A 23,843-nucleotide genomic window follows, 5' to 3' on the forward strand; every position below is an offset into this window, starting at 1 on the left:
TTTATAATATATAAAAATAAAACAATTTCACAATTCAGTTAAATCCAGCATTTTAACGGTTGGCAGCTGACTAGTAACCCTTAGATGTATTCAAGAGACTCGGTACCTCAGGCTGGTAGTCACTGAATTCAGCCTGCAGTGCCAGTGAAGCTAACAGCATGACACTTTCTGTGTCACAGCGCATCCTCTCCTCCAAGATATCCTTCCTCAGCTGTAGGTAGTACTGATGTTTGGTCATAGCATGCCTGTTGTACACAAATAAAAGCACACATATTTGGTTGTCTTATTGTCTATATTGCAACACAGGGGTCCATTGTTCTTTAACAATGTAACTCGCTACCAAAACATATACTTACTGTATGAGGTTGACGTCATCAATAAAGAATTTGATGCGTAAGAAAAGATTAAAAGGAACATCTGATTTCTTCTTCTTAGGGTCCTCCTTCCATCCCTCTGGGGCCACCTTGGTCAGTTTGGCATCAGGTTCAACGAAGAAAAACTCATCATCTGTGAGTGTGTTTTTTAGGGAAAGAGGGTTGGGATAGAGTAAGAATTCATTCATGCAGCAACATTTTGCATCCTAAATGACTTGTAGAAATGAATTTTCATACAAATACCACACATCTCTGCACTAAAAAATAATCAAACTATATCTGATATGCTGACAGATTTAATTAAAGACATTTTTCTCTAGGACGAATCAAGTGTCACTCAAAGGTCTTTCATGAGAAACCTTGGATTCCTGAGTGTTTTACTGTGGGAGGAGAAGGTACTTAAGGTCAACATGGATCAGTGACAGAGCTAACATTGGTTAACTAAAAAGAGCTATGGTAACCGCCACACAACCACACACAATATAGAAGACGGACTACCCCTACATATACCTGACGTGCACAATTCATACAACTCAAACAACAGGCTACATTAGCTACCTCTGAGGTATGCTAGTCCGAAGAGATTGTGCTCCACAAGCCCGATGTGAGCAACCACCATATCGAGAACGTCTTTACAAACGGCCTTGATGTCACAGCTCAGCTCAAGCTTTTGGCCGTTCAGCAGCACCACACCCACCTTCCTCTGCACCTCCTCCACCTTACCACGCTTCTTTTGGGCAGAGAGAGAGTTATGGAATAGTAATGAAAAAAGAAGGCACTTTCTTTTGGCAACATCATGGAATCATTGAATAAAAAGGAGGACTTAAATGTACTTTCTCACCATAATGGAAGAGGGGACAGATAGGGCAACACACGGCTCACTGGTCATCTTCACAAACTCAGGCCCGTGGAAGTTCTGCCATTGGGGTAAAGATAAAAAGTAAAAAGAGAGATCATTATTTTACCCAAAGATATTAAAGAATAATATTCAACCTTGGCGTTTGTTTTTGCTGTTATGACAACTGATTGTGCTCATGTTCCCGTGTTGTCAGTGTTGCATTACGATTAGTGCTGTCAAAATGATCGCGTTAACGGCGGTAATTAATTTTTTTAATTAATGGCGTTAAAATATTTAACGCATTTAACGCATGTGCAGAATGGCCCGCCCCATACGTGCCACCAGTGGCAGCGCCAGGGTATGGCTGGGGTAGTCTACACCCATACCAAGAAATGGCTTAGCCCCACCATGAAAAATGATGTTAAAGAAAGTCTGCCAACTCGCGCGGAGTAAATTGCACAGACAGCAGTTAGTAAGATTGATTTCAGTAGCCACGGTTTTGAAAACTTTTGTCACGTAGTGATCGTCTTCTCAATATAACATCTTTGATAACGGCGTGGTGTTGTTGCAGGAAGTCCCGACGGAGAATACTCTTGCTGTAGTACAGGGCAGAGCCATATAATAGTAATAATATGGCTCTGGTACAGGGGTGCACATAACTGGTACGCAGGTTATGTGCGTAATCTGAAATGCGTACCGTCACTTGTGTCACAAAGCGCATTTGCGTACCGACGTACTTGTGAAGCTTTTCCAGAAGGCGGTTAGCTCACCGGACGACAGAGTCGGTCTCCGTGTGCACAGACAGGTCTGCTGTTAACGTCGGTCTGTACAACGGAACTGTGCCAAAACTACGCCAACCGGCTGCGGAGGGAGACTCCCCCCATCACTGGAGAACTGCGCTAAAACAGCTGATCACAACGTTCACACTCTGTGGTCACGAAGTACTCCACTAGCCGCCCCCCCCTGTCGACTTTCCTGAAGTACTCCCCCGTTGATAGAAATCAACACGTAATGAATTAAGACCCCACGGTTTGATGATTGATAGGTGTGTGGGTTGTCTTTCATTTTGACATGCAGAAACATGTTATAATAAACATACATACTGTATGTTAAATGGATATATCCGCCTGCTTTCATTTATCTTACCATTCCCACAACAATATACATAAATAAATGGCATATTTTGGACATAGTTCGAATGGTGATTAATCATGATTAATTAATTTTTAAGCTGTGATTATTCTGATTAAAATGTTTAATCGTTTGACAGCCCTAATTACGATACAAGAACATCTATGATACACACATGATTTATTCACACTGCATGTTGTAATGGCTGCTCCAATTATCAAATTCCAATGACAACAGCTCATGTGATGCTTTTTTGTTATGCCCACTTCCTTGTTGGTACGTTCTGTAACCAGGGGGGTATACTGCGAAGCAGGATTTTCGCTTAGCCGGCTAAATTCAGGGAAAACTCCGGCTTTCCGGTCATCCGAAGCTGGTTCTCTTTTTAGCAGGCTAGATCTCCATGGTAATATATGCTAAGCAGCTAACCTGGTCGGGACCAGGTTATGTTGCAGGCTAAGAGCTCAACTCAGTGAAAGCACCGCCTGCTGACCAATCAGAGCTCAGTGTGCGGAGTTTAAAGCGATCAAGTCATATTACAGGAGAAAGGAAATACAGAAAAACTGCCGTCGCAGGAAAGACGGCCGACAAAAATCACCGACTGTGTGAACGTGAACATTAATAGAATATCACCTCCATCTTCAGAGCAATCTGACTATTATAACATTAGCGTTAAGAAAGCTTACTTAAATATCGGCCACAACATAAGTAACCGGATCAGAGTACATTAAGTACAGTCCGCGGCATATCACTTCATAATGTATCATATATCTCCTTATCTGAGTCAGCTGAGCCGTATCTGGCCGTGCAACACTCACTGTGTCACATACTGTATGCAGAAGTATTATTTTAAGCAACACATAAGTTGACGAAACACTCGAGACAAATGTAATTGTAGTCAGATCGTGTTTTAGACGGGGCAGTGATATCATAAACCTGTTAATGTACGCATTCAAACACTTTTTCTTTTACCAGCTGTATTCACCTTGCAGGTGCAGCTATGTGGCTTTTATCCTGGATAAAGTGTTTAAGTCATGGATGTTTAAAGTTTAACTTCTTCATTTTTGACTAGTATTAAAGTTCACTTTTCATTCAGGAAGTATGACGCTGTGCTGTCGGTATACGCTTCTCCATGTTTGTGATTGGTCGAATGCTCCAAATACCACCCCTTTCATGTGAACGCGCACCTAACTAGATAGGACACGGCTGGCTTGAGCGATCCACTTGATAACCAGCGTCGTAGTACAGTTTAGCGAGAGCGCGTATGTTTTGGATTAGGCCAACCGGCTAACTCAAACATATCCAGGTTAGGTTGAACCAGGTTCGCAGTATAGGCCCCTGGTCTCACCAGAAGCGGAGGAGCAAGATTCCTTTGCCTTAGCTCAAAGATTATTGTTTACAAACTGGAAACCCCCCTCAGCAGAAATTAAATCAATTTAGGATCTACAAAGAGCAGTACAGGAAATATGCCTCGCCTTTGCATGTATAATTAACCTATTAGGAATATAGTTGATAAACAGCATTGGTATTTACTGCAAACATCAGCAGATTGGTTGCCATGTTTACCACTGTGCTGACAGATTTTGTGATAGTACGTGGGATAAATCCAAGCGTAACCAAAAAAACCCACATGTACCACAATGCCATATATTTGTAATTACCGTATGCAGGCTGATAAGAATTATGATTTCCAGTCAGCAATTTGTATTATCAGCACATCCAGTGAGCATAGCAATGACAAGCTAGTTGCCAATGAGTTCAAGTGAGTTAAATTGTGCATCTCTCATCACATTTTGCCATATAAACAAGCTTCAAGCAAAGTGTAGTCAGACATTGGATGTAGGGAGCGTGTTGAAATAATGTCTTTTAATCACTTTGGGAGTTCAAGAGTTAGCTGTGTCACGTGTGTTTGTTCAAGTGTGGTGAAAAAAAGCTCCAAAGTGATAAAGCACATTTTTAACAAACAAAAAAAACAAGACCGAAATACCTGAAGTTAACCTCAAAGTTGGCATGATTAGTTAAAAACACAGATTGAAGCAAAATCTGGAGTGTGGTAAAGCGTTAAGAGCAAAAACCTTGGGTTTGCGAAGAGGAACAGAAGAGGAGTGGAGGGGGTCCCGAAGGTCGAGCATGGAAGTGCGAGATGGGGCCAGGGGGTCATCTGCAGGGTAGAGGTTGGCCCTGGAGAGCCTGTTGGCCAGGTGGGCCTGGAGCCGCTGCACCTCTTCCTCCTGCCTCTGGAGGAGCAGCTCCGCCTCCACCAGATCTTCATCAGCCGCCCCCTCATACAGCCTGCAGGAGAACAGAAGAGGGGGGCTGGAGTCACAACAGTGCAATATTGTCAAAGAGCTGAACAGAGACAAGTTGGGTCAAGTTTATTATAGCATAGCATGTTTAAAACACGCACTTTGACAGTGGCTTTCAATAGAGGACAGTGGGAAAATACAAGGCAATATTATCATAAGTGCACAAATCTAAAATAGAATATGTAAGATCAATTTGAAATGAATACATGTGTGTCTTTCTTTTCTTAAAAAGGTGTCAATGAAGGTATATTTGATGGAAAGAGGAATGCTTTTTAAGCTTTGGAGCTGCCACTACAAAGGAGTCGTCTCCCCTGCCCACTAGCTTCAAACACTGACAAGTTAAAAGCAGTTGTTGTTGTTAGGATCTAAGAGGCCTGGAGTTGGAGAAGGGACAGTGTTTGTATCTACTGCCTTTTGAAAGTAGCAGCATGAGGAGAGTTTGTCAGACAATGTGTTCGCACAAAAAGACTCCAAATAGTAGCTGGAATGCCCTTCTTTAGTGTCGGGGGGAAACAAGCGCTCTGTGCAGAGGGACTGAATGAAAACATGGGCTTTCTGTTAGCAGGCACCGCAACAGCAGGCAGCAGTTCTCCGTAATGCCAGAGATTAAAGAGATAGAGAGTGCTGAATGTGGATGTCACATTAGATGACCTCATTAGTAAAGCATGGGCTGACCCTGCCGTGCATCACCAGCTGCTTGTGTCCCAGAGGACCAAACACCACAGCTTCGTGTGTGGCTTCTCTTCGCTGGTTAGGGAACGGAAAACGCAAGCGCATGCAAACACACTTGATTTAAGACACGCATAACCCTGTGGGGAAACTTGATCCATTTCCATTTGCAATAAATCTGGTGGGTGTTATAAGGTGATTCCTAAAAGACCACACCATACGATACACAACAATTGCACGAATGGAGGGATTTCAAGAAGCGATCAATCATAGAGACATACAACAAATGTAAAATAATGAAATTCAAAGATGTGTAAATATGAACCAGTCTGGACAGCTTTTTATTAAACGCTTTGTTAACTGATTCAGTAACTTCATTTGCCTTTATAAGAGGGAGTTTGTTACGTCTTTTGATTAAGCCTTGATTGTGGAACTTCTTAAAATCATATTTTATTATTAAGTCTGAGAGATCTCGTGGAAGAATAATGGGTTCAGAAAGCAATAAGAAAGGTTTTACCGAGAAATAAACGACTTGGAAATGAGTTCGACACCGCAGTCTCCCTGTGAAGGTTAAGATGTCCATACGAATAACTAGCTGTATGCTGGTTACTTGGGAGATGAGACACAACACTGGTACCTTGTTTGTTGAAGTGCCATCTGTATACAAATGTGAGTGTTACCTGTGCCTGTTGTGACTCGTCAGCGACAGGGCATCATGTTCAGAGGAAAGTGCCAGCTGGGAGCCAAACCTCCTCACATCGCCTGGTTTCTTAGCTGGAAGAGACATGGGAGTATCAGCTGTGTACAAACAAACGCACACATACAGTATTTGTTTTTCACACGTACACAATCAAACACAACCCTCCTGATGCAGACACCTACACTTTGGAGGTGAAACCACGTCAAATTAGAAGCAACAAACAATATTTCTGTTGTCCTCATGAAGTGAATTGCGTAAAAAACAGCAACACCTCAGCATTACAGCAACAGTGTGTCATACACTACTGAAATATACTGAGACAGGTTCTGCCCTGTCTAGTACATTAAGAGCCTTTTTATGTCTTAGAAGTTGTGAGCGATCGTGCTTTCGACTTCAAAGTAATTCATCCTCTTTTTTTTGGAACATGTTTAATATACTTGATCCGTCTCCAAATGAAATTGGCACGGTTTCCATCGGTACGTCTAAACTCCTCACAGCTGCCTGAGCTCAATGGCAGGCTTTTGTCCAAAGGTGATACCCTTGGGTATGGTGAGAAATGGAATAGAAGTACCACTTTTGACCGTTGTTAAGTCAGTCTTGAGCCGCACTGACATTCTTGAGTAAATTACTTAAAATTAGTAAACGCACAAAAATAAATGGAAACTTGAAATCCCACTCCATGTGAAACTGCCAATGAGAGTACAGTACAGAATACAGTACATCTTCTGCATCCCAAGAGTGTGTGAGAGTTCTTGTGATATTTATATGTTCTTGATATGTGCCACACTCTACCAATTTTAAAATACATCCAACTTGTGTCCGTCCGTGACTATTGAATCCATGTTTACAGTGAATTGAGGCCTTTTTACTAAGTTTAAGTTATAGCTCAGTTTGGACATATTCAAATCTGAGCTGCGGCTGTGTTTTGCTCATTGGCAATCCTGATGTTTCCCACACTATTAAGGTGTTGAAGTCTTGACTCGGCTTGTTGCACCATTTCCTTTAGCACTGATAATGAAGGCATGTTACCTTGTGCAATCCTACATAGCGGAAACCATGATCTAATCCCATTATCAGCACGAGATAAATGACGGACAGCAGCTCCCAAGAGGGGGTGAGCAGTGCATGTTCTGCCCGCTAAGTGTGTCCTGTGAGGTTTGGCATTAAGATGGCAGGGAATCTGGCTTTAGACAGATAACAGTCCACTGTCAATGGAGACAAAGAATAACAGATATCCTTTGACAGTGGCTTTCAATCCCAGGCTTTGTTGCCCAGGCTACTGATGGTTTTCTTTCTCTTTTCCAAATGAAAACAAGTCACAGATAAGATGGTCCATGTGAAAACCAGCAAGGTCTTAGATCATCAGGAACATGACAGAGAACCGTTCAGGTCAAGTTCGGTTTCTCCTCTTTACAGATAACAGACAATTGTGTACTTAAAAACTAAGAGTTCAGTTATTTCAAATATGTAGACTATTTTAATATTGAATTCCTACTTCAGCTGCATTTTATCCAGGATAGGTGTTGTGTGTATAGAATAACTATGATGCTAAAGAAGTCTTGTACCTTGTCTGTAGTCTGGATCCGAAGAGGTCCCGGAGGGGCTTTCACTGGATGAGCTGTAATCACTGTTGTACCTCTGATGAGTGTGCACTGGGTCTGAGGGAAGAGAAAGACCATCAGACCCTTTTATACAAAAAGAAAGTACAAACATGCACCAACAGTCAGCGAAATGATGAAATGGATCAAACATTAACTTCATGCACATGAGAAAACTCCAAAATGGTCATATGGACTTGTTTTCAGTTTGTGAGTCAATGTCACGCAACACAGAACACATGTATTACACTTGGACAGCAGTTAGACTGACAAGCTACTGTTTTTCCTTGTACAGTACTCGCTCAAAAGAGACAGCAGCAGGTATTAGTCACGCTGTTGGTAAACACTCCGAATGAAAGACGGACGTAACTACACTGAAAAGCAGCTTCTTCACAAGTGTCTGCAGGCATGCCTTCTGTCCTGTCAGGTCAGAGGTTTTTTCTTTTAGCGTTTATTCTTTTGTTTTGCTTGACAGGATGAACCACAGCAAGTACAAACCAGCTCACCACCATGATTAACTTTTCTCTGGGCTATGCTTCAGAGAAACCTGTGGTACAGCTGCCGGAAAACACTAACAAATATTTTCAAAACAGTCGGAACCTTGATATAATGTGTCATGTGTTTTCCTGTCTATTATTACATAGAACTTGAAAGTCCTGCTCTTCAGGATCAGCTTCACAGCTGCAATGAATGAACGGCATGTCAGAGTCATTGCTCAGGCATTTAAGTTCAGAAGAGTTTCACAATATGTCTTTGTAATGAAGTTATCTTACCTTCATAAGTAAAGTGCTTTGTGCCGGGCAGCAACTAAAGTCTTACTAAGACAGAAAAGGAGCGGTCAAATGTCGCCAAATGTTTGCTAAGTGAGCAATGATATATGCATTAAAAAAGTTACACAAGGCAACAGTCTCTTCTTTGTCATTTATAGTGATTCACCGTCTTAGCTTCACCAATGCCAGCAGGAAGATATTTGCTTCAACACCCACACTGACACCTACATGCACTGATTCACACACACTTGCACAGTCACCTGTCCTACACTCTCTGCTACATTGCTATGTGTGCAGTCAGGATCAGTTTGGAGACCTGGGAAGAAAATGCTGACATAAAATCAAACCCATTTCTGACACAGCACAGGTTGACCACTATGAACAGGATAGCCCACAATCGGATGGTGAATATCTGTTTATGATCTGATTACAGCTCAGAAGGAAAGGGCAACGAAAAAGGATACATATTTGAGGAAATAAGTGTTTGTATGTGCTACTTCATTTTATGAAAGTAAATTAAAAGAAAATATAATAGAAACAACACACAGCAACATTTCATTTAATTCTACTACTAATTAGTCTCCATTATATTACTCTTAAAGGTGGGGTAGGTAAGAATGGAGAAACCAGCTCGAGTGCGCTAGAATTTGAAAATACACAACCGAAAAAAATCTGCCCCTTCCGTCAGACTTCCTTACAGAGCCCCTCTTCCAACACACACGAACGTGCACATGACCAATGAGGGCACGAGATATGTTTGTGCACAGATGGAAGGCTGACAGGCAGGTAGGCCATCCAGTTACTTTAGCCGGGCCGGCTCAGATGATTGGTCGTGAAGAGCATTCCATGGAATATAACAAAAGGTGTTTCTGAAGTGAATTACCTACCCTACCTTTAATGCCTCTTTATAAACCAGGAATACATTTAGATTTTCCCAAAAAGACTTGCATTAAAAAGGACATTAACCTCATCATTAAAAAAATAAAAAGTTTTAAATGCCCTAAATGCTATAAAATAAAACACTGAAAAATCTGTTTGTTGAACTTCAATTTGTTGGAGGCCCTCGAATGAGTTGTTTTTATCTGAAGTGGTCGTTTACTTTTTTGACGATGACAATTGTAAGTAAAGACCTTGTTGTATGTGCACAGCCTCAGCCTATCTTGTATCATATATACACCACATGGGTATTAGATTACAATGTTGCATATTGAGGGCAACCTCACCACAAAGCTAACTCCTGTGGAAAAAAGTGTTATGATTGTGTCTTTTGGAGGGATTTAAATGGGTTTCTGGTTGTGCCACAAGTGTCTGATGTAGTTGTTGGTCAGTCAAAATGAACCCCAGGGTGGATAAGGATATTTAGAGAACCTCAAAACAAAAATGGTATAAAACATTTTTTTTTATCATGACTTCAACACACCCACTGCACTTCAAAGCAGTGAGGGGACAGAGAGGAAGAGGGTCACAGCTAATCAAACAGATTAACAGCGATATCTGTCTAATCATGTTGACATTTCAGTGAGCAAGGAGGCAGGAGGGTTAGATAGAGTAAGTGATGACTCAGATAAACAACAACTGCAAAGCTCCTCCTCAAAGATTACTATTGCTTCTTTCCTCTTCCACCCTAAAGGAGTTCCGGTGGTAAGTAGCAAGCACAAAACATAATAGGAGAATGAACTAAAGTTAGGAAGAGGAGGATTCCAGTCAGTCGGAACATTCTAGTAGTGATTAAATACATGATGTACGGCTTAATGAGGGCAGAGGAATAGTCTCACGCTTCAACTTGCTCCGTCATGTCTTTTTCTCTGTAAAGGGAGTCATACTCATTTTAACTGGAAGAGCAGCTTCCCTAGGGAACCATTATTCCAACCTGCACATATCTCCTCGCTTGTCTCTCCTCTCGTTGCCTTATCTTATCATTTTCTCTCCCTTTGACTCTTCCCTCTCTCCTGGAGTCCTTGCAGAACCAACACTACTCCACGAGTACACAAACAGCTCCTATAGGCTATGGCCTTTTGGGGCGTTCCAGCTGTGTGGAGACACAAACTCAGACTGTGAGGTTATTTAAAGTCTGGAGGTCTAGTCAAGAAAAAAGAAATTTCCTTTAAAGCAAAGACTCAAATGGATAATAGCTAACAGAAACCCTCAAGACTCCTCTTGCCAAGTCATGATGACTCAGAAGAAAAACATACCATCGAGATTTTGTGAAAGTGAAAGTTTAAGTGCACATGGTGAAAAAAGAAATCAATGGAAATGTCTTTTCATAAAACTAATACACAGCTTGTGAACCTTTATAGGACATCATGCTTAATGTGAGGAGGATTAATCAAAAAGTGTATTCAAATTGATCATGAATAAACCCTAATGCTTTTCATAATAGCCTTATAATCGTTCCTGCTGAAACCTTTGGAGTCAAAACACCAAACTGTAATATAATTGCGAAGGTTTTGGGTTATGTGTTTGTTTTTGCGGACGCCTCCCCTTCCCTTGAGGCAGCCGTGCTCTGTGTTGTTGTCCAAGCTGGACGCACCCCGGCACAAAGCCGCATGACCTGCGGCCAAGTGCCGGAAAAGTCCAATATGGTTAATAATGTTTGGAATTCCCTCATCCGCTAAGCATGACTCCAATTACAGCTTCTAGGTCTGCGGGGAAAGCTTTTACTGATTGAAGCACCTTGTCACCAAAAAGGAGGAAGGGCTGCAGACGCGCCGGGGTGAGACACAGGGGGACAAGGTATAAACATGCCCATGCACACACAGGCATGCACACACACATTGTTTAGTTATGTTTTTTTGATTGAGTATGATTTTCAAACGCACACACACAGACGGCATAGCTCCAGTGTAAAAACTGGGTGAAACCTGAGAGCACTGACCACTGCTGCGCCATCACTTTCCTGCAGAAAAGAACAGAAAAAAGTAAGAGGAAAAAGAAAGAAAAGAAGGTTTCTGCCAAGTAACACATCCACGGGGCCCAGCAAATGGGCTGTGCTCAATTAGCCCCCATTCATACTCCAGCAGAATAGCTCTGGGATGGAGTAAAAACATATTTTGGCTCATGGTCGACCTCCGTCGGTTTCGATGGTAGTAAGAATTCCTTTGTGTCAGCTTGGTTTCTAACATAAACCATCATTTCATATTAAAAACCTTTGGCACAAAATAAACATACATAATCCGATTCCAATTTGAACTGAGCAAGAAAAAGCAAACAATGGCTATTTCTAATTTCCTTTTTTTTGTTCCGACACTTCAATGGGCAAAGAAGTTTAGCGCCTCTCTTCACAATGATATGAAACAAAAAAATTCCAAGTGCCTCCGATTACAATCAGCAGAAGGCAAAGGGGAGGAAGGGAAGGCCGGACTTGGAGGGGATGAAAAGCCACAGTCAGAGAAGAATGCTGTCAGTCGGTGGCTCGGTGAGCAATAAAAATAGCTGCCAGAAAGGCAGGGAGGCCGGAGGTCGGAGGGAGCTGGAGAGTGAGGAGTGAAACCAGCGGGAGGGAGGAGGAACGGGAAGACGAGGTAGAAGACAGTGCTTTATTATATGAAACCATTCATCCCTCTCGCTCCTAAAAAAAAGTCAGCAGACGCATGTAGCCACTTATGACCCTGCATTAAACTAGCCTGCCTAAGGAGACTTTGCCAAGAATTCAATAAGCTCCCGAGGGAAATGTAAAGCCCTTGCTGCTGACTGCTGAAGTGCTAAACAATTATATTGCGTGTGCTCCGTCTAAGCATGTGATTAAGCAGAGATTGTTTTTCAGTCTGCAAATACCTTGCACGTATGCGTGTGCTTATATCTGGGTTTTTGCAGTTGTATGTTAGGGGGGAAAAAGAAAAAGAAAGGGACTTGGCAATATAGCATGAGTGACAGTTAGGAGCAGGCTAGAAATAAGCTGGCCTGTAATTAGAATCAGTCATTTGGAAACCTCGGTACCAGTGACTCATACATTCTGTCCAAACACTGCTGCACAGCCACTAACGACACTTCATTGGAGCCAGCAGCAAGCTCTCATGCCACATGGTAGTTAGAGATGGACAACCTTTAACTACCCTGGTGTCTGTTTGCTAACGTCATCCCCTCACTGTCACCCTTTCACTTCTCAGGTGAGCCACTAACTTCCTGCAGCTGATTCACCCAAACGGCTTTACACCATTTTACTGCCTGATAGATTATTTTTAACACCCAGTTGACACTTCCTATATATCTTTATGACACAGCTGGGATCTTGAAAGGATTTGTTATAAAGAAGATTTATCATTGGCTCAGAAGCAGACTAAAGCTGGGTTTTCCCCTTTGACAATGTGCTCCACCTCATAATACATAATACGGATGTAGTATCATTAAATGTCCTCACTCAATGTTCTGACACATTGCACGATAAAGAAAATGACGAATCTCCTTATCCTTAAATACTTCTGACCAGGTGATTGTTGAGTGTATTCTGTCAAACTGAATAAAAAGGAACCAATTCAATATCTGCATGAAACTGCAACAAAGGCTATGTGGCGGGGTTTTTAAATGTTGCAGAGTTGAATAGCTTTTACATTGAAGTCAATCATTTTAGAAGTCTCAACATTTCATCTTTACAAACCTTTGACTGAAAGAATGGTGCATTGCTATACCGCTACTAACAGGAAGTGACAATCATCCACAGTCGGTCACACACTAAGAGTAAGGTAGGTGGACAATAACTGGTTCAGTCGTCAGTGAGCAGCAAATGGTTTCTTAGCCGTCCTTAACGGCCACAAACGAAGGCGGGGTGAAAAGCTGGCCCTCGTAGAGAGGCAGGGTACCGACATGATATTGTGTAAATATTGGGAAACCAGGACACATTTTGATAGACAGATTCTACTGGAAGTTATTCAAAGTTTGCACTCAGGCGTAACCAGGAAAATTACTTTTTGATAATGAACATAGAGGGCTTCATAGAGATCTTCAAACGCGACTACTTTTTTTGACGCCGGTTTCCAAAACCTTTGGGACAATCGGACAAGCACTTCTGATGAATCATACGGGCGCCTTAAGAAGCAAGTCAATGCAAGAAAGACCCTTTTAATGAACCTTTTATGTTAGAAAGGTATACTCACCATCCACTGCTTGCCTTAGCACCTGCAGTTTCCTCTGTCGCTCCTTTATCCTGTCATATGCGCCAGTAAGTCCCGATCCCACTGACAGGGCCGAGTGGTGATGAGGCTTCCTGCTCTTCAGCCCACTGAACTCGGAGAAGCGAGACTCCCTCTCCCTGGATGACCGCAGGGGGGATTTGCGCCTGCCTATGGAGTGGGAGTTTATGATACTGCTGCCCCTCCGCGCATCCTCCAGAGCCCCAAAACGAAGAGCCTCTGGGTCGATGCAGGCCAAGTCCACGGAGGAAGCCCAGTTCTTCTTGGCCCGACTAGGGGCCAGGTCCACGCTGTGGAAGGCTAAAGACCGCCGGTCCAGTTCCACAGGGCGGCCCTTTTGCTGCGGGTGAAGGGGGTGCAGATAGGGGTAGGACAGCTGGTGATGGAGTGAGGGGGGTTTGGGGTAGAATTCTGTGGGGGAGTCAGAGTTGGGGTGATAGTCAGACGGGTAATACTGATGGGCTTCCCCCTCATCCCCCTTCAAAAGGTCCTGGATGGGTAGAGAGCCCATGGAGCGACTGAGGCCCCGGTTCAGAGACGTCTGCTCCTGACTCCTGGCTCTGTAGCGCTCCAGAACCCTGGGGGCGGCGCTCCTCCCTGAGAACAGGAGAGATCCAACACTTTATTCAACTGCGAACAGAAGCTGACAGAAGCTGACATTGCCCGAACACATTTTCCTTACATTTACATTTTTCTTTGCTGGATTACATAATCCAGCAAAGAAAATCATTGAGCAGGTCTTCAGAGGAAAATATGAAAGCAGAAATAGATTCTTAGCACATTTACTTTTCACATTATAATGAGATAATCTGAATAATGCACATTACTCTTAATACAGAAAGAGGTATTTATGATGAAAGGTGGACCTAGAGAGGGATTAAAAAGGATGTGGATCTGAAAAAATATAGCATGCTTCATTACCTGCCTGTGCAACCTGGCATCTATTTCTAACATCATCAGCATGACACCTAAACTGGGCACCGTCCACCGTATACTCCCCTCCTTTGCTCTGATACCCTGGCTTGGCCTCAACGGACTGAGCACCTGCTGCAGGCCTCTCTAATACAGATTGGAAAAGCAGTCACAGTATATGGATATTTGTGTATAAACAGTTTGTCCTCAGATTCCTTATCAGTCATAAATAGAAATGATGTATACATTACTGTGTTTATTATCATTACCAACCATGACACCGGGCTCGTCAGATTGATTTGATAGATGTGTTTACTTTCCGTACTAAGGGTCCTTGGTTATTTCCTACTTAAAATCTCCTCATGTGTTGTTCCCATGGTTGGTTGTTGGATTTTATGACAAATATTTAGAATTAGTAGAAGCAATATTTAGAAATTAAGTTTCATTATTGGAAAATAGAACTTTATTAATTTGTTGTAATTTAACCAATAACGGCTTGAAGAAATGCATGCTGTTCTTGATCCATAAGGGGAACCAACATTTCTGCATACAGTCTTTTTCATTAAATACCCCATTATTATTAAAAACAAACAACAATAGAGCATATAGCACCACAATAACAAAGCATTTCTGGCACAGCACAGCCCATCTATCACTGTGTATTTGGTGAAAGTGAATAATGAATGTTGCTCTCTTTGGTTGTCCATAAATTCAAAGTTGGCCTTTCCAGACAAGCTGTGAAAACACTGCTGCCAGTGACAGCTCTTGTTTCTGAGTGAAAGAGACGAACAGAAGGCAGACATGTACGTGTGCAGGAGCAAAAACAAGAGAAAGAGATGCAGAAATGAGAGAGCAGGGGGAGAAGTTAAGTCCTTTAAAAATAAAAAACAAGCGCTGTATGCGGGGGTTTAATCTACAAAGCATATGCTTGGCTTTAACAGGGAAACGGATCAAAGAGGGACAGGCTGTCTTCCAGGAAGCACACACAGAATAGATGGAAAACAAAACGAAAACACAGGATGTCTTTTATTTCTTGCAGAAGTCAGTTGTTGCCAAAGTCTTCTATGAACTACGGCAATGAATACATGGAAACATGAAATATCCAACATGAAAAAAAGAGACAATGGCTTTATTTCCCCTGGCTGGAATAACAACTAATGGCATACAGAAGGGAGAGAGCCGCTCTTTGAGAAGAGAGGAGCTTAAGTACTGAGTAATACTCTTTGCATGTACTTTCCCTAGGGCTGGCTGCAGCTCAGCCAGGGAAACAAAGCACTGATACAAACAGCAGACCAGCAGCTTCACTGGTGACTCCAAAATATGCATCTGTAATCAATGCCATGCCGAGCTTACATAATCGGGACAACAGCCATGTTTGTGCTGCGCTCCCCTTTCCATGGCCTGGAAAGATGCCCAAGTTCTCTCAGAAACCACCGGGAAGATTTGGTCATATTTTCCTGAATTAAATCCGATTCGAGGTAGCAGCGATTACGATTCTTTCCAAGAAAGTGAAGGAAGCCGAAAGTGAGGATCTAATGGATGAATAACTTGACAACCGGGAAGGAATTAACATCAGATTCACTTAACTTAAAAAGGAGTAAGATACATTCTTCCAACTTCCAAACTATAAACAATATGTCCACCTACACATTATCATCTTAGTTTCTCATTAGAAAGAAAAAGACTAATCTCTTGACCTACGTATGCAAACAATTCTCATTATTATTACCTCAACAGAACTGACTAATCTAGGTTCTGGGGATTTGTTCTTGTTCCAGACAGTGTGCCACTCACATGAAAACCATACAGGACTTAGGTTAACAACAACAACAACAACAACATGTGTTTTGGAAGATTAATAGAAACCAGACCCCTTTATCATGAGGGGTCTGGGCCTGAATCACTGCGTCAAGAAAGTACTCTTTCCACACTTGGGAAGATCCTTTGGAAACAAACCAAGCACATAGAGCTTTGTGTCAAGTGAGTGTGTGTCAGCTCATCTTACCTGAGGGCAGGCCCTTTCCTCTCAGCCTCTCCCGAATCTCATTACTCCGCTCTGGAAGAGACTCTCTATCAGTCAGCAGACCGTCCAGCTGAGAGGGTAAAGGGGAAAGAAAAACAAAGTGCGGGTGTGAAGAAAAAGCAGGACAGAAACATTCCCTCTGAGTCATCCATCCTGAAATAAGGTGCAATCAGCCTAAGCCCCATGAACTGTTGCATAATTCACAAAGTGCGGCACTTAGGCAGAGAAAATACGTGTATTTTAAACTGCAGACAACTATTGAAAACAGGAATATTGTATTCGCCCACATAATAAAACTGCTTACCTGGGAAAGGCTGCCCAGTACCAACCGGACCAGTTTTCTGATATAGGAGAAGGGAGGGTCACAACTGGAGTTTCTAATGTGTTTGCTGCAGATGTCCAGCACCGTGCGCAACGACATTCGACTCAGTGTAATATCATCACACATGTTGAGAAGCAGGCTGTTCAGGTGCTCCCCCAACTTCATAGGCTGCAAAGCGAACATAGGGAACACGGTTCAAATACAAACGGGGACAGGATGAAATGTACATCTCCATTTGGTATCTCTAAATCTGATATGTGTTCAGGTTGATTTCCATTATGTTCAGATACGGAAAAGATAAACCTCGCCAGCATGGCACAAGCCCATCACCTACTTTAAATGTCAACCGACTACGTGTTTTAGCTTAAAGGCCTAAGCTAAGCCTCGATTTAACTCAAAGTGATGTAAAATACTTTCCATCAAAACATGTAAAAACACAGTAAATGTGTTAATTCAGCGTCAGTGCACGCATGACTTTATGCTGATTTGAATCAGTATCACCAAGATATAATACTCTTTTGGTCGCTCTTTTGAATAATACTGAATGCTATTTGTGGAGTGTATTAAATAAATAAATGTAAATGCAAAAAAGTATTTACATTTTGTGAATTTTCACACGTCACTGCCACATTTGAGCACATCATGCAACAAAATGGTGGATACATCGAGGAAACTGGCCACTGTCAGTGTCTATAAAGCTGTGTACTTTATGTCTTTATGACACGTTTTCTACATGCATTATGTACAACGTGTATTTGAACAACTGTACAGCTACTGTACCAAGGCCACAGCCCTTCAATGGGACTGAGTGGATGGCAAGCAAGAGTGTGAGTCATCTCTATCCTGTGGGCGGTCCTTTTTCACAAATGTGAACTCTCTGGGTTTTACACCTGGCTGGGATTTTAATGCATCATGAGCCAAACCATCTCCAGAGGACGTGGCAGATTCAAACACATTCCAGAGTGCATTTACGACTAGTGTCTTTTTTTCTTTATCCAGATGTGATATTTATATACGGATTTCATTCTAAAAGGCTAATTTAAATAACAATTACAAAGTCTGTTATCAAGCGTTTGAGGCATTTGGGCTGCAAGTAAGCACAGTTAAAGTGGAATCAAAGCTTCAAATTGTTGGGCCTTTTACATATAGGGTAGAATGGAGAAACCAGTTGGAGTGTGCTAGAATTTGAAAGTACACAACCGGAAAAAAATCTGCCTCTCTTTAATATATTCATTGCTATCGGGATGTTAAGAGCATTCCACGGAATATAACAAAAAGTGTTTCTGAAGTGAATTACCAACCCTACCTTTAATGAACGTCCATTAGATTCAATCTCTTGCCAAACAAGTTCACACAACGCTGATTAAGCCCATCGCCGCAAGGAAGAGTCTCTGTATTACGCAATATACCGAAATTATGCTCACTATGGCGACTTTCCCTGTGCCTGCACCTCCCTCGCTCCCAGGAGCCTTCTGTTCACCGTTTCTGTGCAACGATTTTTGCTAAATACTTTCTTAACACCAAGTCTCTTTTTGTGAAGAGCGTCTACTCCAGAAACGTCTTAGGACACACGTATCTTCAGTCAAATAAGCAACAATCTCAACACTTTATTATCATAATTCTGATATGCTTACATCCTGTTTCCTAGTGCCTGTCTGGTTGGTTAGAGTTTCACTCGGAGGGAGTCTCTATTTGTCTGGAAGGGAATTATTCCAGAGCTCCCCAGCAGCAGTAATGAGGAAGGGGAAAATGCTGCATCAAGATTTATTCTGCTTAGGCGGTTCTGGTTAGGTTGATTAAACTGAGACGCTTGCTTTTCTAACCTGAAGCTACTGCCCTTGATGCTCAGGAACACTTTTTGGAAGAAAGCATCCTTGGTGATGATTTACCTGACTTTGGGGGATCTCATAGTCCGCGCCCCAGAACAGCGTCATCCCCAGAGAGTACATGTGCATCTGTGAAGGAAATATCATATTGACTTAATAAGCAGCATTTATATTATGTATCAATCTTCAAGTATGTGCAATTTATAATCACATGCAATGATACATAAGTAAAGCTAATAGTATGTAATACAACAAATAAAGGTTTGGTTTTATTAACTAAACTATGTAGTGCACCTTGTTAAAACAAGTCTGCCCTGAGTGGAAGAAAGAGAGACAGACTAAGCTGGAATGTAATACATGTTGAATTCATTCTTATTTGGAAAAGGAAACGGCAGAGGCTTAAGTCTGAATCCAAAAACATTTTCCTCTCCTTATTACTCTGCACTCATAGCTTGGGAGAAAAATCACTTCCCCTGAATGTTGGGCTTGGTAAAGGAAAGAATAATTCAGAGATTGCCAAAGAATGCAACCTAGCCTTCAAGGTCTTTTAGGAACAGAGCTCAAGTGCAGACTTAAAGACACACTCACACTCTCTTTAAATGTGGACATTTAAATATGAACCATTTAAAGCAACAACAACAGCCCCCCAAACGTAGAACAAATATTAAAAGGAAAAATGGTGGCAGTGGCAGCTGACGTATGTTTACCCCAGTCACTGATAATGACAGAAACAGATTAGATGTGCCACACTGAAATAACTCTGGGGAGACGGGAGCAGGGCTGGAAAACTGACTCAGCACAAACTGTGTTGAGGTCTGTGGGGCCGTGCCAGAGACGGGAATCCAGTCAGGCAAGATGTCAACTCTTCTACCAAATAGAGGGGGTGTGGTTTTGTGCAATTTGTTAAAGAAGTCGTGCATTTCAGGAGATTATATCGTCGCTCACGACTAAATACCCGGGTCTGCAAACTGTTAATATGTTTGTGTTTTTATGTAACTTAAAAAAGTGTGTGCTCTTGGTAAAAACACCTCCCCACCAAAACAACAGCAGTCCTTAAAAACGGAAAGTAATTTGCGAGAGATGTCCTAAAAGTATATGAGCATTCACACAAGATTTGAGTTGACAGTAGATAAAAGTCACACCAGCAGTGCATGAGAAGTTGTAGACTAAACAGTATGTATATATACATCTGTCACTACATGAGGTATGTAAAGGTTTATACCTTCTCTATGTCAGAGATGGACGTCAGGGACAACCCCTCCAGGACCTCTGGGGCTGTGAAGGCCCTTAGATCCTGCTGAGTGACATACTCGTCTGTGAATGAGATGTTTCCAGAGGGCATGAGGAGGAGGGACCAGGGAGAGATGATGAAGCCCATGGCTGTCGGGTCTGGAGAGGGAAACAGAGACAAGATCAGGGAGAGGAAAAACAAACAACTTATTTCGGTCTTCCGTTATTTAAATTCCTAGCCATTGTTATAGAACACAAAGACATTTAAAGTTAAGTGCTGTGTTATCAAGTTCGATCCTGGCATCAACTTGTGTCTAAGCATTTACAGTCTCAATGCAGCGACTGTATACATCTCCAACCACAGTGGATGTTTCTCGCTCAGGCTTGAGCGTTTATGGAAACTCAAGATGATTGAAGTAAACAAAAACACATGTTGCTTTCTTAGCCTGCAAGAAAAGAACTATTGAGGCATAGGAGCAGAAAGGAATGGCTACACAGCGTAATTCTCTTTTCCTACAAAGCCACAGCTAGCGCTATGGTTAGAGGACGTTTTAAAAATATACAAAGGAATGTTTGAGCAGCGCTGCAAAGTTATTTTCTTTGACTGATACTTAACGCTCAGAGGAGCAGCGAGAGGGACAGAGGAACTGGATTTGAGGCACCAAATATCTGCTTTCAAAAGCTGGAATTTACTAAGTAAATATAAGTTTCCTGTTTAAAACTTGTGTGACCATTTGGAGATTCTTCTCAAAAGTAGACTGGGTTACTAGGTGTATCCCAAACAAAACTCTCGCTCGGTAAAAGTGTATGACTCGGCCTGAAGAATGTGTATCTTGATGGATAACAAACTAAACTACAGATTCAATAAACTGCAGATACGGTATATAAGCAGAAAGTATATCTGATGGAAACTGACTGTTCAACATAATAGAAAGCAAGAAGAACTTGACTTGGGCACGCATCATTTGATTCCCACTATTTGTACAACCGAGTTACTTCTCTCTGAACAAGGCAGCATTTCAGTCTGATACGCTGCTATGCGAATGTATTAGTGGCAGACAATAGTACTTAACAATTATTTAGAGGTTTCTCTTAAGTAAGTAAATAAGTTGCTCGCAAACTGTGCAGCATTCAATACCGCAGCAAACATGTCATGAGAGTGACAGAATGGCAGATGTCGACAAACTGCAGACAAACAACAACACTATTTGGGAAAAGCAGATATTATTTTTGGTCTGAAATATTCTACATGCACCGGCATGAGGAGCGATTCCTCTGACCTAAATCTGACCTATTCACACATTGCATAATCAAACAAATCATTATTATACAAACAACGCGACTAACCACAACTGTTTACATAGAGGAAAACACTTTGCTTGCGGTTTGAGTTTGACAATGTTTGAAACATATCTGAAAAGTCATGTGCGAAATCCTGACAGTAGGTTTCACAGGACCATAGACATTGCATCTGCTTCAGAATCACAAAAAAGCCTTTCCTTTTTTATGCTTTTTAAAGTAAAACCTCCACTTCTCCATTTTATTTCATAGCTGACAACATCTTACAAATTATACGACAAATGTAAGTTTAAATGGTGACTGTTATGAATCCACTGGTGTGGTAAACATACTTCTTTGGATAGCTCAGTGAGTCTGTAATAGCTGGGTCCGACATCTGCTCTTCAAATGCGAGCTTCACTCAGCACTCTAAAACTGTACACATGAGAGGCCACCATTTACTAGGTACAGCTACACAATTACACTCATGAAGGGAAAAGAAGAATGTCCAAGTCATCACAATTGCTGCAGCACAATAATATGGAAAGAAAAAAGTACGACCATCTAAAATATTCAAAGAATCACACCTTGCATGTTGTCATTGAAACTTGATCTAAGAAGCTTTGATAAATGAAGAGCATTACGCACAATCTCTCTCGTTGTAAATGTGACCTCAGCATAGAACGCATAGTTACAGGCCACACTGATGAGAGGGAATTCCTTCAGCACGCCAGGCTTGTCTGCAATAAAAACCAGTCAGCATAACGGGAAGTAGAGGTCAAGCTGGTTTCTGCACAACTCTATTCTGTATATGGCTTCAAGAAAATTCACAAGCCGGGCTTACATAGCTTTTGTAGAAGACTAGACACCATTCAACTTTTGAACAACAAAGAGTGCACTACGGAGGTGCCTGCTGATTCACTTCCTGTCCAATGTGTCACAGTTAAACCTGCCTTAGTCACACCACTGCTAAAGATTAATTTGGTTACAAAGACACCATGGTTTTGGGCGGACTTATCTCTCTTTGGGTTCAAGGACAATGACCCTCACGGGAGCAAATGACTCGCACAAATGCACATTGTTCAAATGATGCGGAACCAAGAGCGGAAAACCAAATGAGTAGTTTTATTTTTACAAATTTAGTCTGAAACAGAAATACAATTATTTCAGTCTTTTAAAAAAAAAAAAAGTACTCTATAGATTTTTTTGCGTTGATGTGATGGATTGGTTGGGTGATAAATACATTTGTGAACACAGAATACCACCTACAACTCATGGGATCTGGATCTTTTCCTTCATCCTTCTCTAAACAAGGCAGTGTGGGCAGATTTAGAAAAGTGGACAGAACAGGGAGGACATGAATATCCGAGAAAGTGTTACGTTTCCTCCGTGCAAGTATACCACCTTGTAATGAAACATCTTGATTGCACATGTCCATACCTTTGTGGAAGAGTTCTTGGAGGCTCTCAGCACTCTGGCTGAGCACGGCCCAGACCTCCTCCTCCTGCAGCGGACCCCCCCGAACCTCCAGGGCTTCTGCCAGAGACACATGCATCTTCCCTGTGAACGCAGAGAGAGAGGACTGATTTAAACCAGCTAATTGACACACAATAATACAGAAATAAGCTTCAACTTCAGGGCAGATTGCTTTTCCTTATACGATGGCAGCTTCTGGCAGGAAATTCATATCCGGATGAAAAAGAAAGAAAAATCACATCTTTATCTTTCAATCAGAAAGAATGTGTGCTTTAGATTTAAAACAAGGGCCAAGATTTTGATAATCTTGTCAGTAAAGAACATTTGGCAGAATTAACAACATCATTTTAATTCAATTGAGAATTATAATCCTAACAAATCTAACCCTGTAAGAGTACACACTTGTCCTGACAGGCCTGACAGTGTAAACTGAAAGCATGTACGCTCATACTGCCATATCACAACAACCCTCAGCATTGCTGCTCTTATCACAGTTCCATTCTCATCAGCATTGCTCTCACATGTCCTTGGGCAAAATATTCTAAAAAGGTAAGCCGTCTCGTCATTGAAGACGTCGCGAAAGCACATGATGCGCGCATGCACACACCCTGCTTTACTGGAGTCTCAATCCACAAAGTAGCAGTTTATTACTTGGAGCCTCCACCAGCCTCTTAAAGTTAAGATAGCAGCTTCCAAGTGAAGTGGCGAAGCAAAGCCACACGTTATTAGTGTGCTCTTAAAGCTGCTTTCTGCAATAGAAATCAGTAATAACTTCTGTTCCCTTATTGCATGTCCTATAACTGGCTCGGACTAGCTAGCTTATCTTATCTTGTGGACAGCTGTAGTAAAAACAAATTCAACTCGTTGTGTAGAATATATTTAAATATATTATCATGTAACATCTTCTAAAGTACTTCACACAGATTGAATTTACACTCTTTGAACACTTTGAACTAGTGTGACCGATTTCATGTTTTAATACGAAGTCTCAAAAGGTTGGACACCAGTTGTTCTGAATGTGGCGTGTGTAACCCAGAGTGGAGATTTAAATGTAATGGGTATGTGTGGGCTTTAAATGCTATAAACCAGCTGAAAGCCATATGTAACCCTGAATTAGAGAAATGACACATTTTGTGTTAATCTTCCATCCAGCACGGTTTCTCTCTAAACCCCAGCTAATGTGCTGAAGAGTACATCATGGTTAATCTTCCATATCCGGCCATGATGTCATGCACATGTGAGTAAAACAGGACACTCCAGTTCTGAC

At 41.8% G+C, this 23,843-nt stretch overlaps 1 protein-coding gene across 4 annotated transcripts in view; it reads right to left on the reverse strand.

Moving 5' to 3' along the window:
• ptpn13 (protein tyrosine phosphatase non-receptor type 13) overlaps positions 1-23,843 on the reverse strand; it is a 46,888-nt gene that overhangs the window by 17,750 nt on the left and 5,295 nt on the right. For 3 of the 4 annotated variants that reach the window (XM_034095555.2, XM_034095554.2, XM_034095551.2), the window contains exons 2-14: positions 22,541-22,660; positions 19,815-19,981; positions 18,656-18,721; positions 16,749-16,934; positions 16,427-16,514; positions 13,474-14,106; positions 7,581-7,673; positions 5,996-6,089; positions 4,416-4,632; positions 1,216-1,290; positions 933-1,104; positions 357-507; positions 107-245 (exon numbers count right to left, since the gene is read on the reverse strand). In XM_034095555.2, the coding sequence (XP_033951446.1) occupies positions 107-245; positions 357-507; positions 933-1,104; positions 1,216-1,290; positions 4,416-4,632; positions 5,996-6,089; positions 7,581-7,673; positions 13,474-14,106; positions 16,427-16,514; positions 16,749-16,934; positions 18,656-18,721; positions 19,815-19,981; positions 22,541-22,655 (2,196 nt within the window). In that variant the 5' untranslated portion in view covers positions 22,656-22,660. The remainder of the gene's footprint in view (positions 1-106; positions 246-356; positions 508-932; positions 1,105-1,215; positions 1,291-4,415; positions 4,633-5,995; positions 6,090-7,580; positions 7,674-13,473; positions 14,107-16,426; positions 16,515-16,748; positions 16,935-18,655; positions 18,722-19,814; positions 19,982-22,540; positions 22,661-23,843) is intronic. The other variant, XM_034095552.2, reaches the window with a different exon arrangement.

The sequence above is a fragment of the Pseudochaenichthys georgianus genome, chromosome 12 (genome assembly GCF_902827115.2).
Source record: "Pseudochaenichthys georgianus chromosome 12, fPseGeo1.2, whole genome shotgun sequence".
NCBI classification, from domain to species: Eukaryota; Metazoa; Chordata; class Actinopteri; order Perciformes; family Channichthyidae; genus Pseudochaenichthys; species Pseudochaenichthys georgianus.